Source organism: Mauremys reevesii, linkage group 20 (genome assembly GCF_016161935.1).
Source record: "Mauremys reevesii isolate NIE-2019 linkage group 20, ASM1616193v1, whole genome shotgun sequence".
Taxonomy (NCBI): domain Eukaryota; kingdom Metazoa; phylum Chordata; order Testudines; family Geoemydidae; genus Mauremys; species Mauremys reevesii.
In genome coordinates, this window is record NC_052642.1 from 23736703 (window position 1) to 23753531 (window position 16829).

At 59.2% G+C, this 16829-nt stretch overlaps 1 protein-coding gene across 1 annotated transcript; it reads right to left on the minus strand.

Annotated features, from left to right (window-relative positions):
* Positions 1-10563, minus strand: SARM1 (sterile alpha and TIR motif containing 1). The gene is made up of 9 exons (XM_039508091.1): positions 10024-10563; positions 4901-5519; positions 4430-4642; positions 3767-3858; positions 3020-3255; positions 2740-2842; positions 2263-2452; positions 2021-2142; positions 1-634 (listed from the first exon to the last, which is right to left on the minus strand). The coding sequence occupies exons 1-9, from the start codon at positions 10488-10490 to the stop codon at positions 475-477; spliced, it is 2202 nt and encodes a 733-aa protein (XP_039364025.1). The 5' UTR covers positions 10491-10563; the 3' UTR covers positions 1-474.
* Positions 10564-16829: the final 6266 nt, after the last annotated feature.

The window sequence follows — 16829 nt, forward strand, 5'->3', positions numbered from 1 at the left end:
TGGAGTCAGAGGAGTGGGCGTCATGGCGAGGGAAGGGGCACAGCTGTTTCCCTGCCCCCGGGGCACTGAGATGGGCCCTCTTGTCCGTCCCCACAGGCTCAGGCTGTAGGAGGCAGATAGGAAGTGTTCTTTGCATTAAGGGGCAAACATCCCTTTCGGTGCCGGGGCTGGATTTGAGGATGGGAGGGTAATTAGAGAGTAGATATTTGGCTGCTGCCCCAGCCAAGGGCCCTTCCTCTTGCACTGTCTGAGCCAGGGAAGTGGGCCAGGTCCCTCGGGGTGGGCCCAGAGGGAAGCCCTGGAAGCAGGAAGCTCTAACGGGAAGGATTTAACCCCACTTGGGGAGAGCTCTTGTGGGAAGTCCCTAGCACCATGTTTCTCAGCTGCCAGGCCGAGGACCGGTGTCACGCCCTGAGATCTCCCTGTTGCAGTTTAGGAAAGCAGCAAGCCGGTCCCTGGTTGAACAACACTGCCCTAGAGGACATGGGGCGGCACTGCCTGGCTGTAGGTCTGCCCAAGAGGGGCTGCACACTCAAGGCTGTTCTCTGAGCCAGCTGAAGAATCCCGGGATGTGCGACCCTGGAGGAAGCGGATAATCTTCTCAATTGTGGCCTCCTGGTACTCATGGGACCATCTGCATCCAGGGCAGAAAACAGAGTATCACACACTGCTGGACGGACTCGAAAGTCTGCAGGTGAGCGCAATGCGCCGGGCCACGGGCACTGTCACCCCCCTTCCCCTGGGATAGTGTTCAGTGTGCCCGGGCCATGGGCACCGTCAGACACGCCCCCCGGAATACTGTTCAGTGTGCCCGGGCCACGGGCACCGTCAGACCCCCCCCCGGGATACTGTTCAGTGTGCCTGGGCCACGGGCACCGTCAGACCCCCCCCCCGGGATACTGTTCAGTGTGCCCGGGCCATGGGCACCGTCAGACCCCCCCCCGGGATACTGTTCAGTGTGCCCGGGCCATGGGCACCGTCAGACACGCCCCGGGATACTGTTCAGTGTGCCCGCCATGGGCACCGTCAGACCCCGTGATACTGTTCAGTGTGCCCGGGCCATGGGCACCGTCAGACCCCGGGATACTGTTCAGTGTGCCCGCCATGGGCACCGTCAGACCCCGGGATACTGTTCAGTGTGCCGGGCCACGGCACCGCCAGATCCCCGGGATAGTGTTCAGTGTGCCCGGGCCATGGGCACCGTCAGACCCCCCCCCCCCGGGATACTGTTCAGTGTGCCCGGGCCACGGGCACCGTCAGACCCCCCCCGTGATACTATTCAGTGTGCCCGGGCCACGGGCACCGTCAGACCCCCCCCCCCGTGATACTGTTCAGTGTGCCCGGGCCACGGGCACCGTCAGACCCCCCCCGTGATACTGTTCAGTGTGCCCGGGCCATGGGCACCGTCAGACCCCCCCCCCGTGGGGGCTAGCAGAGGCAGGGGGCTGAACCACAGCGGCACAGAAAAGACTCCTTCATGCTATGGCCCTGTGGTAGTGAGGTGCCTCCCGACCCTGGGAAGCCTGGGCCCCGGGCATGGTAGGGCCCCCCCCACAACTCCTGGGGTGCCATTCAAAGTGCCAGGGGCCACGGGTGCTGGGGACCGCGTCTGGGACCCTGCACTAGTGGCAAGCAGAGCTCAGAGAAGAAGAGCAGGAGCAATGAAGGAGCTGGAGCGATTGGGTCAGGAGGAGGGGTGGACGGAGCTCAGTCTGCCCTGCTTGGCTGAAGGACAACAGGAGACACAACATCTGCCTGCAGGTAGCTGAGGCGCCAAAAGGCCAAGGAAGGAGGAGAATTCTTCAAGGGAGACCAGGAGAAGAAAATTCCAACTCCCAGATGAGATGGGTCCCAGCTGCAGAGAGGGCAGCACCCCCTGCCCTGAACTTGTGATGTTCAGCGGCCTGCGTCTGCTGTCTCACCCGCCCACCGCCTCAGATTGCACCGTGCTGCCCGCACTCCATACAAGTCAGCAGCCACCGCAAGAGCACGACTGGGACAGGGCCCCACCTGCACTTACTTGATGCCGTTAAATTTCAGGACAGCCCTCATGTCCTCAGGAAGATCCTGTGGATCAGGCCACTCAAAATGGTCAGCCACAGGGATGATGTTCTTCCCACAGCTCAGGGCCGTCACGATCTCCTGAGGGGAAAGCCCAGCGCTCAGCTCATGGCTCCCACATGGCAGCCAGAGCCATCTCCAGCCCCTCCCACTCCTGCAGTGCCACCAAGTCCCTCTGAGCTCCTGCCCGGGGCGTCTCACCTTGTGCACCCAGTCCTTGCGGTCAGGGTCCCCCATGCACTTATCCAGCGTGTTTGGCGAGAGAACCAGCACGAAGTTGCGGGCGCTCATCACGCTCTGGATCAGCTTGTCCTCAAACTTCCCCGCCTCCAGCTTCTCCACATCTATGAACACGCTGAAGCCATGCAGCTGCAGATGGACCTTCAGCAGGCTGGGGGCAAAAGAGGCACCATCAGGGCACCCCCTGTCCTTGTCATCTCAGCCAGGGGCACCGTGAGATAGAGGAGCAGAGAACAGGCTCCGACAGAGCCAACTGCAGCCCCCCAGATGGTAGCTGCTGGCTCAGGCCTGCGCAGGCTCCAGGCGTGTGGGCTGTCACAGAACTAACAGGCAGGGACGCTTTAAGCCCTGCCTCTGACTGGGCCACCAGGGGTCTAGAATGAGGAAGGTGCAAGTCAGCATCAGCAGGGAAGCAGGATGGGGTTTGGGGGCACTCACCTGGCCAGCTGGGAGCCAGTGCTCCGTCGGTAGCTGATAAACACGTCCGGCCCCTCGGAGGTGGATTTGCAGCCACTGCACGGCAGAGGAGAGTGAAGCATTTCTAGATATGAGAGTGGATAGCAGCAAAGAGTTAATGGTGATCTGTGAACGGTCACCCGGCAGCCAGACTAGTCCTATCCGGACCCCGACCCAGTGATCTGACCAGCCCTGGCCGGGACTGACCAGTGACCAAACTGGCCCCTGGTGTCTCTCTGCTGAGATGGGAGCAGGGCCTTACCCCTGGCAGCAGAGAGAATGCGCACGCGGTGGAAGCCCACATCGATGCGGCAGTCCTCCTGCAGCTGCTCCTCCGTCACACGGTGCAGGAAGTTGCGGTCGATGCCACAAGTCACCAGGTTGTACGTGTACTGGCGGAACTTGGGGTCAACGCTGCCCAGCCAGTCGGCCAGGTTGCTGCGGTCGCAGGTGGAGTAAATTGCATATGTCTTCAGCTCCGTCAGCTCGCGGAAAAACCTGGCAAGTTGATGGATGTAAGCACAGGGGGGAGGGATTTGATGGGGCTCAGAGTCAGGCAGGCACTCGGGAAGAGAAGAGAGCACCCAGGTGCTGGGTGAAGGGTGCATGAGAGAGATGGACACACAGACAGTTGATTGACTAGTGGAACATCTCAGCATTGAGACGTGACGGGGCAGGACCTGCAGCCAGGGGAGCAGAACCCAGGATCAGTCTGCAGCTTTCTGAGTAGCGCACAGGGCCCCATCCCAGTTCCTGTGCTGAGGAGAGCCCATCCCATCCAGCCACTCCCTGTGGCACTGGCCACCTTGTGAGAACTCCCCCGGCAGCAGGATGGAGTCACAGGTGGGCACAGGGCCCCAAGAGCCTAGGCCTCTCCCAGTGTGAGGTCAGAGGCAGCTGCCTCTGGTGCTCCTGTCACAGCAGGGAAAGGAGGGGAGAGGCGAAGGTCTTTGCCCTGGACTCTCCTGCTTGTCTCTGCAGTGACTGCTGTGGGACACAAGGGTCCTACCTCTTCCGGATGATGCTAGAGGCCATCCCCAGATCTTCCCGCAGATCCGTCTCCGTCAGTCGCAGCAGCAAGTCCCCATCCACCTCGTGCTCCTGCCAAGAGAGGAGAGTTCAAAGCTGCCCACCAAGAGCTGCGGCACAATGCACATGGAGCCCTGAGCCAGGGAGGAGGCTCAGCCCGGGGACGTGGATGAGATGCTCCATGCAGTGTACGGTGGGCAGCCCACAGGAGGGCTCACGGGGCAGCTCCACTGTCCTAAGCCATCCAGAGATGGGACTGCTCATTGACAGCCTCTCCCTCCAGACTCCTGCAATTCCAACGTGCTCTGGCTACTGGGTCCAGGTGACACGTGACATGCGGTGGCCTATTGCCCCAGCTGTGATCAGGCAGGGATTCTCCCCTGGGACGGCAGTGTGTGAGGATGGAGGGCTTGCAGCACTGGTGAGACAAGACGCTGGTCTAGTCCCGTCTAGCTCTCCTCAAGGCTCAAGGTGCCAGGTGGAGACGTTGCCCTGGAGTGGCAGTGGCCATGAATTGCTCCATTGCTCTGGGTGACGGTGTATCTATAGGGGTCCTTATTACAGATGGTTACAGGGTGTGTTCTTTGTGTGTTCCCAGCAAAGGGCCTTTGCACTGGCCCTTTCCCCGCAAGCATGGCCCTACCAGGAAGCTCTGGCAGTATTTGTTGAATCCAGTCTGTTGCAGCCACGTCTGCACCTCGGTGGGTTTCCAGCTGGAGACGGTGGGCAGGATCCGTCGAGGCACCTCCTCACCCATCATGCGCAGCGCCTTCTTGGCCAGCGACGAGGCGGTGCTGTTGGTGGAGTAACACACTATCCTCTTCAGGCTCTGGGCAGCCCCAATTTCACTGAAAATCTGGGCACAGAAGAGCATGAGTCGTCCCATCCTTGTTCCCCTGAGTACCTTCCCGCTGCTTCGTGCTGCGCAGTCCTGGCACGTGGGCATTGCAGGACACCACAGCACCCTCCTAGGCAGAGCTGTGAGCACGTGGCGGGAGCAAGCGATGCCCCATTTCCCAGAAGCTGCAGGGCTGCTTGGATGCAACCTCAGTGCCCCTCCTCCCCCCACATCTACTTGTCTCAGGTAACTCTGCCCCCCAAAACCCAGCCTTACCTTGGTTTTCTTCTGCCTGGCTTTGATGGTGGCCTCTGTGCACAGGTAGAAGAGAGCGATGCACTGCGCCTCCAGCCGCGAGCTGTCCAGCAAGGGGACCAGCTGCTGCAGGTCCTTTGCTGTCCTTCCCTGACTGTTGTCACTGCTGTCCAGCAAGTCGCATGCAAACCGCTCCGGGTCCAGAGAGGCGATGAAGGGCTCCACTAGCGCCAGGGTCCCCGACCGCTCCACCTCTTTCTCGATCTCTTTGTTGGTGGCCAGCACCGTGATGGCCAGGCATGCGTGGAGGCGGATCAGCTCGTCATCTTTGGAGAACACCAGTGGGAAGAGCCACTCTGCCGTGTTCTTCTCGATCATCAGCCGCTGGTTGGCTTGCCCGCCGTACATGGCGCAGTTGGCCAGGGCCATGGCACAGTGGCGCAGTACAACGAGATCGGTCCAGCGGCACCAGTAGAGGATGGCGTCCAGGCCCCCGTCAGAAATGAGCTGGAAACAGGTCTCCTCAGTGTGTTTGAACATGTGCTCCAGGATACCTGAGAGGCTGCGTGCCACCTGGGGGCTGTCTCGCTCCTTGGTCAGATTCAGGATCACCCCCAGCCCAATCCGGGCAATCCGGTCCCTGGGAGAAAGAGAGGCAGGGGTGAAACCAAAGAGAATGGCAGTGCCAGGGCAACCAGAGACTGAACCCATCAATGTTTACATGGCACTAAGAGACTGGTATTTGCCCCAGGAGAGACAGAGGTTTCTATTGGCAGTGGAATGCCTCCAAGGGGCACAGATGCCAGGATGCTGTCTCCCATGTAGATGGGCTGCCAGGATTGCCTGCCCCTCCATAGTGCGGCTAGATACATACAGGGCTGGTACTAGAGAACCACTTTGTTCTCGTGCCTGAAGAGCCTTACAAATCCTCTTGGAGCCAGAGAGCATCCGGAGCCACCTGAGGAAGCATGGCCCAGAGACCCAGCTCCCAAGGGTTCCCTCCCACAATCTCAGGCCATCACATGAGCAGCAAGTGAATTTCCTGGGTTTACACCTCACCTGACTCCCCTCCCCCAATGAGGCTTGTCCCTGAAATTCTCCAGCCGTCGCCATCTTCTCAGCAAAGCTCCCACCAACCATCAGCCACCTGCTCAGTAGATTCAAACCCTCTTCTTCTTTCCCTTCTCACTTGCCTCTGAGCCCACGGGGGGCGTTCACTAGATGAAAGCTGGGAGCAGCCTCTGTTAGCGACACTTGCTCCCCAGCCAGGTTTCCCCTCCCAGCAGACGGTGTCTGGCCAGGTTGCAACAGAGTGCGTGGGGCCTCTGCACCATGCCAGCAATAGGCTAATGCGGATTGCAGGTCCAGGACAAGCACCGGCGGAGGGCACTGGAGCAGTCAGTACTGATCACAGCTCCAGCCAGTGGCTGGGACGAACAGAGTCCACACAGGGGTGGGCTGGAGGGTCAGCAAAGTCCCTGCAGGCAGACAGCAACTTTGCCAAATTAGAGGGATGCAGGCCAGGCAGCCCCTCTCTCCCCCAGTGCAGGTGAGATGGGTGTTTCTGGGAACTCCTGTTCTCTGTGCTGCTCACAGTGACCTGGGGCTAAATTTGACAGCAATCAATTCCAATAGCTCTGGAAAACAGACTCAGCCTGGGGCTGGGGTCCACAGTCCAGGCCCTTCCACCCAGTCTCCAGGTTCACCAGGTGCGTGGGGATTCTCTGAATCTCTGGCTAGGGCCGGGCACTGTCATCTAGAGCTTGCTGCAGCATGGGAACCATTACAAAGGATTCTGGGTAGGAGCTGCTGCAACTGGCAGCTTGTGTGGCCATGGCAGGAAGCAGGCTGAGAACCTGAGTTTAGTCTGAAGTGCTGCAGCTCAGTGTTCAGCCTGGGAACGCTGGGAGGGGGGTACCTTGGTGTCACCCCCATGGGGTTCTGGGCTCAGTGACACTCCAAGCCTGCAGTTGCTAGGGGCAGAGCACAGCCTGCTAGGCTGCAGCAAGGCGGCTGGCTGGGAGCAGAATGAACAGACTCGTCTCCTGGCCCAGATGCAGGATGTGTGGTTCTGGCTGAGTCAGGCAACGGGGCTAAACGGCCGCTCCCTCTTGCCAGGAACTGAGGGGCTGAATTCAAACTCTCTGAGCTGATGTTTCCTCCCATGTTAATGACATCCTAATGCATTCTCCTCATTAACCTCTTTGCCTCTCTGGGCCCCGCTGCTACCACTGGGCTCAGAATAGGCTGTGAATTTGGACGAGCCCCAGACTCCGCACTGGGGCCAGCTGCAGTACGTGCTGATCGATACTTGCACCAAGCAGCGTTTGCAGAGACCTTGCCCTCAGAAATGCCTCCTGCTCCGGAGCTGAATGTGTACGTTACAGCTGTTCCCTGACAGCAGCGAGTCCCACTACCCTCACACACAGATGCATGTGCAAAGAACGTGCCTCGTGCATTCACTCTCTTAGCGTGAATCTTTCTGCCTCCGTTCCTGTCCCAGAAAAGCGAGTCCTAACCGTCGGTGACAGCCTCTTTGGACACCCAGCTGTGCAGACCCGCGTTCGTGGGAGCTCTGCGTATCCTCAGCTGGACATTCAAGGCAGTGTCAGTCTCAACTGCCTGCTGGTGCCTGGACACAGTGCTGCCCTGGCAGGCAGGACTTGTGAGGGTGCGGCAGATCAAGCAGCACTGGACCAAGGTCCATGCAGAGCATACTGGCTCAGGCATTGAGTCCTGGAAGAGGAGGCAGAATGGCGGCTGGGTGGAAACCTGCTGGAGACCAGGAGAGGCAGGGGAATTGTGGATGAAAATGTCCAAGCTGGAGTGAGCTGCCATGTGGGGCAGCTGGCAGGACGGATGGGATAGACAACGTGATTGTCAGATTTGCGGGAACCATTAAAACAAGAAGTTCAGCTCAGATTGCAGAGTCTTCCTGCCTCGGCCTCCTCCACGCAGGGTCCAAGACCCTAGGTTTGCACTGTCCAGAGCAGGCGAGAGCAGATACAGTCCAGTCTGGGAGCCAGGAACCAGGCTGGGGAGTCTGGGCAGCCAGCACAGGGGGCAGGGAAAGGCTGTGGGGATAATTGGTAGGGAACCAGGGAAACCAACAGCCTAGCTCACAGCTGGGGCCGAAAGGCCAATGGCAGCCATCAGGAGGGACCTGCTAGAGTTTGGGGTAGATGGGCTGAGTCTGGGTGAAGCTGCCGGCCCACGGTCCTGGCATCTGCAGCACTGAGACCGGGGCTTGGTCGACGAACATACTGAACTGGCAGGGAGTTAGGGCTTAGAACCAACTGCCCCGGCCCCAGCCCCAGCCACTCAGTGTCCTGGGACAAGGAGAGCGGACACGGCTGTCAGCCCTAGCACACTGGGACGCGCTGGCAGGCTGAGGTCACTGGCTGTGATGAGGCGCACCCTGCGGGAGATGATATCACAGCCCAGCCCAGAGACAGGCTGCAGCAAGAGAGAGGACAGTGGGAAAACTCTTCCCGGCACTAACCCGCCCTCTGTGCTGCCTGCTCCAGAAACCTGTGCTCAGCTAGAGGAGTGAACAGGCAGAGCTGTGTGACTGAGCATGGAGGGCAGGTCTCATTTCATCCAAGCGGGACGGCTGGAGCTGTCAGACCCAACCCAGGTACAAGAGGTGCCTGAGCCGGTTCCTATGGATGTCAGGGGCAGAAGTCCTCGTCTCCCTGCCTACTTCCTAAGAGGCTGAGAACTGCGAGAGCCAGTTAGCTGAGCCTGGGACTTGTTCTGAGCATTGGGACCTGTAGCTCCGACAGCCCGAGTGTGCTAGCAATTGTCTAGCTTGCTTCACTCGTTAGGGGTGACTGGTCCCAATGAACGCCTGATCCCTGGTGATGCAGTGGATGTGCAGGGGTGCACAGATGTGGGGGACAGCACAGCACCACCCCAAGGAGCTGGCAGTCTCAAGGGGGCAGAGATCTGAATGCACGCACTTAGAGAAGGGAAGATCCAGACGCTGTACACAGACATGCTCCCATCCCTGTGCTGGAGAATATACAGTTATCACTAACCACTTGTCTGCCAGGCCAGCAGAAGAGTCTAATTCCCGAGCACAGCCCTGCAGAGACCGTTCTGGAGGAAGATCTCTCCCTCGCCATGCTAAGATCCCTAGCTAGGGAGTGTCACCCTGAGGGGCAGAGGAGCTTTGCTCTGGGAGCTCAGGGAGCCGGAGGCTTGCATGCCCTCTGTGTTACCGAACACACCTCCCAGCCAGAGCTCTGACCCAGGCAGCGAGTCCCTTGGACTTTGCCTCAGCCCCTCTTTCATGGCTGCCACCTCTCCAGCCTTTAGGGCTTCTGGTCTAATCCACTGGCCCATCCCTCTGTCTGTACAGCACCTAGCACGGTGGGGCAATGGGGGGCCCTAGGCATGACCATCGTAACCATGGTTCATCATCCTCAGCTGCCGAGCATGCTGGGCAGCCTCAGCCACGAGCCGGCTCCCAGAGGGCACATCCCCCTGACTGCTGAGGCCTGAACGGGGGACACCAGGTGTGAGACACAAACGCAACATGCTGCTGGAGTCACCCGTTTGTGTGAATGACTCGACGCCCTGCCCCAGGAGCCTGCAGCCCGGAGCTCATCACAGTCTGCAACAGAAGGGAGGGGTGGCGGGGCCCTTGGGCAGATGGGTGTGTGAAACATGGGGGAGGCCAGGGGGGCGTCTGCCTCGGTTGTGTGCGGAAGCAGTGTCTGTATGATCATAGGCAGTGGTCTGTGTGTGAGGGAGGCAGTGTCTCCGGGTGTGGTGGTCTGTCTCGGGTGTTTTGGGGTGTCTCCGTACCGTGGGCTGGGGGTCTGTGGAGTGTGTGTGTTTGGTGGCTGATGTCTGTGCTGGGGGGTCTCTGTGGGATGTGCTCTGGGGTGGGGAGGTGTCTTTGTGGGATGTGCTGGGGATCTCTGTGCTCTGTGTGGGCAGTGGGTGGGGGATGTCTGGGGGCTGGGCTGTGGGTCTGTTATCGGGCATGTGTCTCTGAGGAGAGGGCTCTGTGGGGGGCTTTGTGGGGGGCACTGGGGGGGAGGGCTCTGTGGGTGTATGTGGGTGTGCTGGGGGAGGGCTCTGGGGGGAGGGCGCTGGGGGGGGCTCTCGTGGGTCTGTGCCCTTTGCAGACTCACCTGTTTTCTGCCACCAGGATCTGCTCCAGGAGTTGGCTTGCCTGGCACTTGGTTTCCAGCTCTGTTGCCTGGAGCAGGTTCAGCAGCAGGTCCAGGCCCCCCTCCAGGCGGATCACGTCACACAGAGCTTTGGCCACATCTCTCCCCAGGGTGGGCATCACCCAGGCCTCCTCCACCAGCTGGAAGATCTCTGTGATCCCCTTCCTGAGATCCTCAGGGTCGGCTGCCTGCTTCATGGAGGAAATGGCCAGGTGCAGATCAGGGAGGATCCGATCCAGAGCCACCTGGACATCCGTGCTCACCCCAGGGGACACTTCTCGGTGGTTGCAGGCAGCCCCCGCCCTGGACCCGGACCCGGACCACAAGCACGCCTGGCTCATGGACTCAGGCACCGACGCCCTCTCCGAACTGGACATGGCAAAAAACCGGCACAGTTTATAGATGGAGACGAGCAGGGTGAGAACCATGGGCAGCCCCTAGAGCAGCATCCCAGCTCAGACGCCACAGGAGGGCACCGGAGCCTTGGCCTGGGGCTCGTCCTGGAGGGCACAAAATTAGCTGCAAAGCGCTGTGCACAGGCCCCTGGGCAGGCCAGTGGCCGCACGGCCTGGTGCCCTCGGAGGGGCGAGAGCAGCAGAGGGGAGATGGAGGAGACGGGAGGGATGGAGAACAAAGCGGGTGGAGGCTGGGGGAAGGAGGAGGGGTGGAGCTGGGCCGGGTACCAGCTGCAGTGCTTGGCCTGTGCCAGCTCTTTCTCCCCTCCCAGACTCGGATGCTGTTGCCGCTGCCGGGATGCAGAGCTCTCAGGACCAGGTGAGTGAATGGCAGCTGCTGCCTGCACTGCCTGCTCCAGACCCATCCAGGCTCCGCCTGCTGTCGGCTCAGCATCCTCCCACGGCCCCTGGGGGTGATGTCACCCAGCTCAGGTCCCGCCCCTACAAGGAGGATCTGTCCCCATGGCAACAACATCCCCTCCTCCTGCTGCCACCAGAGATGCTCTGGCAATCCACTGAGCAGGGATGGCAGCCTTCCCCTCAGGCCCTGCTCACCCAGAGCCCCCCTCTGCCCCCCCAGCTGATCCCCCCTGAGCCCCCCTCTGAGCTCCCCCAGCTGATCCACCCTAAGCCCCCCCTACCCCCAGCTGGTCCACCCTGAGCTCCCCTCTGCCCCCCCAGCTGGTCCCCCAGCTGATCCCCCCGAGCCCCCCTCTACGCCCCCCCAGCTGGTCCACCCTGAGCTCCTCCAGCTGATCCACCCTGAGCCCCCCCAGCTGATCCACCCTGAGCCCCAGGTCCTCCACCTGTATCTCCCTCAGACCACGCCCTTCTATCACCCCCTATCCTGAGACCCCTTCCCAGAGCCCTGCCATCTCCTCTCTCTCAGGCCCTGGGGGCAGAAAGCTCCTTCCTTCCCCTAAGTCTCCTTTGGCCACTCCTCCAAGATGGGGCGGGCAGCCTGAGAGAGCCCTGCCCAGCCCCTGGCCGAGGTGCTGGCCAGTGACAGTCTCACCCCCTGAACTCTCCCCCGTGCCATCAGCAGGGTGGGGCTCACGGGAGGGAGGGAGTGGGGGTCGCGGGCTGTCCCTTACCCCGGGCTGGCCTGGGGCCTGGGGAGAGCAGCGCACACTGGCCTTTCCCTCTCTCCTCTGCAGCCCCCACGAAGCTGCAAGTGGCAGCCCCTGCCCGCATGTCCCCTGCTGCCGCAGGCCCAGGTCACAGCAGCTCTGCTGGCGCATTACGGAGCCACGTGCGGGGGTCCAGCGCTGCAGTTTGCTGCTCGGTTCCTTCTCCACATGGTTGGGTGAGTCGCCCTGTCTGCCTGTCCCAGCCCGGGGACAGTTCTCTGCGTACGTTGGCTACTGGGCCAAGCTGGCCTCATTCAGAGCGGTGTCAATCAGGGTGACGCCATTGGCTCAGGATTTGCCCCAGGGTAGCTGCAAGCAGGATTTGGCCTGGTACCTGCTTTTGTTACCTAGCCCAGGCAGACACGCAGGGCAAAACGCATGGCTGGAAAGAGCCATTAAAACCCTTTGCACCAGAGCCAAGCCGCAGCCGCCTCAGCCTGAGACTTGAATCCAGGGGGCTGTTTTGGTGCCTAGCAGCCAGCGGTCACCTTCTCTGCACCCGCGTGGACGGACAGAGCCGGGGGCCGTTACCTTGTGGCAGGGGACAGTAACTAACGGGATCTGACCGGGCCAGGCCTCCAGGAGACGCTGAGCCGTAAGGAGTTTCCTAGCCCATGATTTCTGCCCAGTGCTAGCAATAGTTCATGTAGCTAGGAGTCCGCAGAGAAAAGGGGCTACCCACCGTAGTGAGCATCCCTAGCTGCTGGCCAGCTGGTGTGTGCGCGTGTCCCTGGGTGGGTGGTAGCAGGTGTCTGTGCATGTCCCTGGGGGGGGGCGGGTAGCTGGTGTGTGTGTGTGTGTGTGTGTGTGCGTGTGTCCCTGGGGATGGTAGCTGGTGTGCGTGTGTCCCTGGCAGGGGGGTAGCTGGTATGTGTGTGCGTGTGTCCCTGGCAGGGGGGGTAGCTGGTGTGTGTGCGTGTCCCTGGGGGGGGGGGGTAGCTGGTGTGTGTGCGTGTCCCTGGCAGGGGGGGCAGCGGGTGTGTGTGCGCGTGTCCCTGGGTGTGGGGGGGTAGCTGGTGTGTGTGTGCGTGTCCCTGGGGATGGTAGCTGAGGTGTGTGTGTCCCTGGGAGGTGGTAGCTGGTGTGTGTGTGTCCCTGGAGGGTGGGTAGCTGGTGTGTGTGTGTGTGTGCATGTCCCTGGGGATGGTAGCTGGTGTGTGTGTGTGTGTGTGTGTGTGTGTCCCTGGGAGGTGGTAGCTGGTGTGTGTGTGCGTGTGTCCCTGGCAGGGGGGGTAGCTGGTGTGTGTGCGTGTCCCTGGGGATGGTAGCTGGCACGAGCGTGCGTGTGTGTGTCCCCCTGTCGCTAGCCAGTTAAATTATTAACCTTTTGCTTTTCCATCTCTCTTGCTTTCCCTCCCAAGCCCAGAATTCTTTGGGGGGGGGGGGTTGTGAGAGCAGCAGGCTGGGGCTCTGCGTGTGACCTCAGCTTCCACCTACACCCAAGCGCGCTCCAGCTGGGAGAGGGCCTAGATCAGACCCTTAGTCTGGCCAGTTACTCTTGGCTCTACGCAGGCTGACAGGCAGGTCTCCGGGCTGCCCCCTGCGCCTGCCCCCGCTGAGCAGCTCCTGCGTGCAGGGCGTTTCATCAGCTCTCCCTGCTCAGGGTGACGGGCCCTGCAGCCCGAAAGAGGAGAGAGCCCACGTAGCTGAGTGCGGCCGATTGCCTGGGTCCATGTCCAGGCAGCAGGCCCCTCCTGTGGGGCTCCCCCTATGGTGGCGGTGGGGGGCAGCGGCAGAGATCAGTATGCCTCGTGCCTTTGCTTAGATCCCTGCTGCGGGGATCCCTGCTGCTTGCGTTACCCTGGGTGGCTGGAGAGGCTGCTGTTTGCTTTGCTCAGGAAATGGGCATCGCTGACTGGCTCTGCCCCTTGGGGAGGAATTACAAAGCCCCGTTTGGCTCTTATCCTCTCCCCTGGGCAGGGCTCGGCACCTGCAGCCTGTCTCGCCAGCCCCTGCCCAACACAGCTCGGGGGCCAGGGGCGGCACAGGCTGGACCTCTCCTTGAACAATGTATCAACTTCCCGTCCGGCTCATCTACCCAACGGGGAGACACCGACTCAGAGAATCACGGACATGTCGGGCTGGAAGGGACCTCGAGTCCAGTCCCCTGCGCTGAGGCAGGACCAAGTAACCTCGACCAGCCCTGGCCCGAGTTTGTCCAGCCTGTCCTTAAACAGCTCCAGTGATGGGGATTCCACACCCTCCCTTGGAAGTGCTTAACTCCCCGTAGAGTCCGAGCGTTTTGCTAATATCTAACCTCAGTCTCCCTGCTGCAGATTAAGCTGATTACTTCTTGTTCTACCGTCAGTGGACACTGAACAACCGATCACTGTCCTCTCTATAAGAGCCCTGAACATGTGTGAAGACTGTTATCAGGTCCGTCCCCCCCCCCACACACCATCGTCTTTTCTCAAGACTAAGGTGCCCCATTTTTTGCCCTTTCCTCAGGTCAGGTTTTCTAAACCTTTTCTCATTTTTATCGTATCTGTTTTCAACCATGTGAATGAATAGGAAGAAAATTAGGCCTTTATCACTGAACTAAAAGATAACTGGCAAACCCTATCCATACCGGCCTGCCTTTCCCACTGCCCTGGCCCTGGGGCCTTGCTAACCCCATTCGTCTGGGGCAGAAAGCCTTCAGCGACCCCTGCTGAGTGCGTTCCTAGTGCAGGATGGGAGGCTGAGGCGGATCTGAGAGCTCCCGGGGAACCTTGTCTCTGTCTCCCAGCCTACAGAAGGGGTGGTAAGGCTGACAAACCACCATGACTCCTGCAAGGGCAGAGAGCAGCGCACGCAGACCAGTCCCCAGTCTCTCCAGTCCCAGCAGCTCTGTCACTAAGTGTGAGATGCCCCACAGCGGGCAGAGCAGCCGGGCCCTGCTTTGCAATGGGACACTGCCCTATGCTCAGGCAGCGTGTACAGGCTGAGCCCAGGTGGATCCTGGACCTTGCTCCTTGCCCCCTGATGGCTGGGAGTTATCAGGAGCCAGGAGGAAGAGCTGAATTCATGTTAATTAGTAACAAGAGGGTCTGATGAAAGGAGAATTCTGGGAGCAGAATACACAGAGCTCTGTGTACCCAATGAACTGGAGAGCAAAGGGCCCAGACTCTGCTGGATGCAGCCAGGCTGGTCGCTGGCCCCTGGCTTCAGCCCCCCACCACTCTGGAGTGCCGGGCGGTTTGGTCACTTGCCCTGCAGCTGCTGAGACACAGGGAAATAGCTTCACTCAGATCCTAAAGTGCAGCCATCACTGCATGTCCTGGGGGCTCGTGTCAACATCGCCAGCCCCAGGCAGTCACAGATCCTTAGTCAGGCCCAACAAATCATGAGATTGGCTCAAGAATCCCAAATGCTGGGTTCTGGCCATTTGCTCTCTGAGCCTTTGGGGGTCAGTAGGATCAGAAGAGGCTAAAATAGGGAAAGAACAAGTTAAAAATTATTTAGACAAGTTAGATGTCATCAAGTCACCAGGGCCTGATGAAATACATCCTAGAATACTCGAGGAGATATCTGAGCCATTAGCTGAAAAGTCATGGAAGACGGGAGAGATTCCAGAAGACTGGAAAAGGGCAAATCTAGTGCCCATCTATACAAAGGGAAATAAGGACAACCCGGGCAATTACAGACCAGTCAGGTTAACTTCTGTATCCAGAAAGATTATGGAGCAAATAATTAAGCAACCAATTTGCAAACATCTAGAAGATAATGAGGTGAATAAGTAACAGTCAGTGTGGATTTGTCAAAAACAAATCACGTCAAACCAACCTGATAGCTTTCTCTGACAGGGTAACAAGCCTTGTGGATGGGGGGGAGCAGCGGATGTGGTATATCTTGACTTTAGTAAAGCTTTTGATACTATCTCACATGCCTGCCTAGGAAGGAGCACTGCAGAAAGGGATCTGAGAGTCATAGTGGATCACAAGCTAAATATGAGTCAACAGTGTAATGCTGTTGCAAAGAAAGCAAACATCCTTCTGGGGTATGTTAGCAGGAGTGATGTAAGCAAGACACGAGGAGTAATTCTTCTGCTCTACTCCACGCTGATTAGGCCTCAACTGGAGTATTGTATCCAGTTCTGGGCACCACAGTTCAGGAAAGATGTGGACAAATTGGAGAAAGTCTGGAGAAGAGCAACAAAAATGATTAAAGGTCTAGAGAACATGAGCTATGAGGGAAGATTGAAAAAACTGGGTTTGTTTAGTCTGGAGAAGAGAAGACTGAGGGGGGACATGAGAACAGTTTTTCAAGTATGTAAAAGGTTGTTACAAGGAGGAGGGAGAAAAATTGTTCTTAACCTCTGAGGACAGGACAAGAAGCAATGGGCTTAAATTGCACCAGGGGAGGTTTAGGTTGGACATTAGGAAAAACTTCCCAACTGTCAGGGTGGTTAAGCACTGGAATAAATTGCCTAGGGAGGCTGTGGAAGCTCCATCACTGGAGGTTTTTAAGAGCAGGTTGGACAAATCCCTGTCAGGGATGGGCTAGATCGTACTTAGTCCTGCCATGAGTGCGGGGGACTGGATTAGAGACCTCTCGAGGGCCCTCCCAGTCCTACGAGTCTCTGATTTTCAAACTTTTCGCTGCAAAAGTGAGGGCTAGAAAGCTACTGGCTATAAAATGGAAGCTGAGATTCTCATGTAACTTTCGCCACAGGAGCTGGGTTTTAAGGTTGTCAGGCACACACGTGACTCACGAGTTGGTAACATTCTTGGAACCTGGAGCAGCGTTTTACCTCCCGTCTCCTGTAGGCTGGCCTTGGTCTCGGTTGTTGGGTTTAGGGTGACACACAGGCCAGAGTGGCTGGTCTGGTGGCCCTTCCAGGCCTTAGACGATGACCGTCTGAAAAGGCCTCTCATCTCCTGCCCTGCTGGCTCCAAGGAGAGACTCGCTGGCCAGCTCCTTACTGTGGGGCTGCTGAGGCGTTTGGAAAAGACTCCCCGGCCCACACCAGCCAGTGGGTTTCAAACCTGGTTCTAGCCGCTTTCAGCTTGGTGCGTACGGGTTTTGTTTAGCCCTGCTAGAGAGTCAGCCCCCAAAGCAGGGTCCCAGCAGGTACTGCCTGTGCAAAGGCCTTCAGACCCCTTCCAGGCCTGCGAGGGGGAGGCCGGGGGAGTCAGTCACCTCCTGCTCTTTTGCTTTTTTGACCTTCTGACTGTTTGTTTTCGCCCTGGAGAGGGGCAGG

What these genes read in the sequence shown, in the direction of transcription:
- SARM1 (XM_039508091.1), bottom strand. Translation starts at nt 10,490, where the DNA reads ATGGTTCTCACCCTGCTCGTCTCCATCTATAAACTGTGCCGGTTTTTT. An exon ending in TCTAGCATCATCCGGAAGAG is followed by an intron (nt 3,256 to 3,766) that starts GTAGGACCCTTG and finishes TCAACTTGCCAG; the next exon opens with GTTTTTCCGCGAGCTGACGG. An exon ending in GCAAGGACTGGGTGCACAAG is followed by an intron (nt 2,143 to 2,262) that starts GTGAGACGCCCC and finishes CTTTCCCCTCAG; the next exon opens with GAGATCGTGACGGCCCTGAG.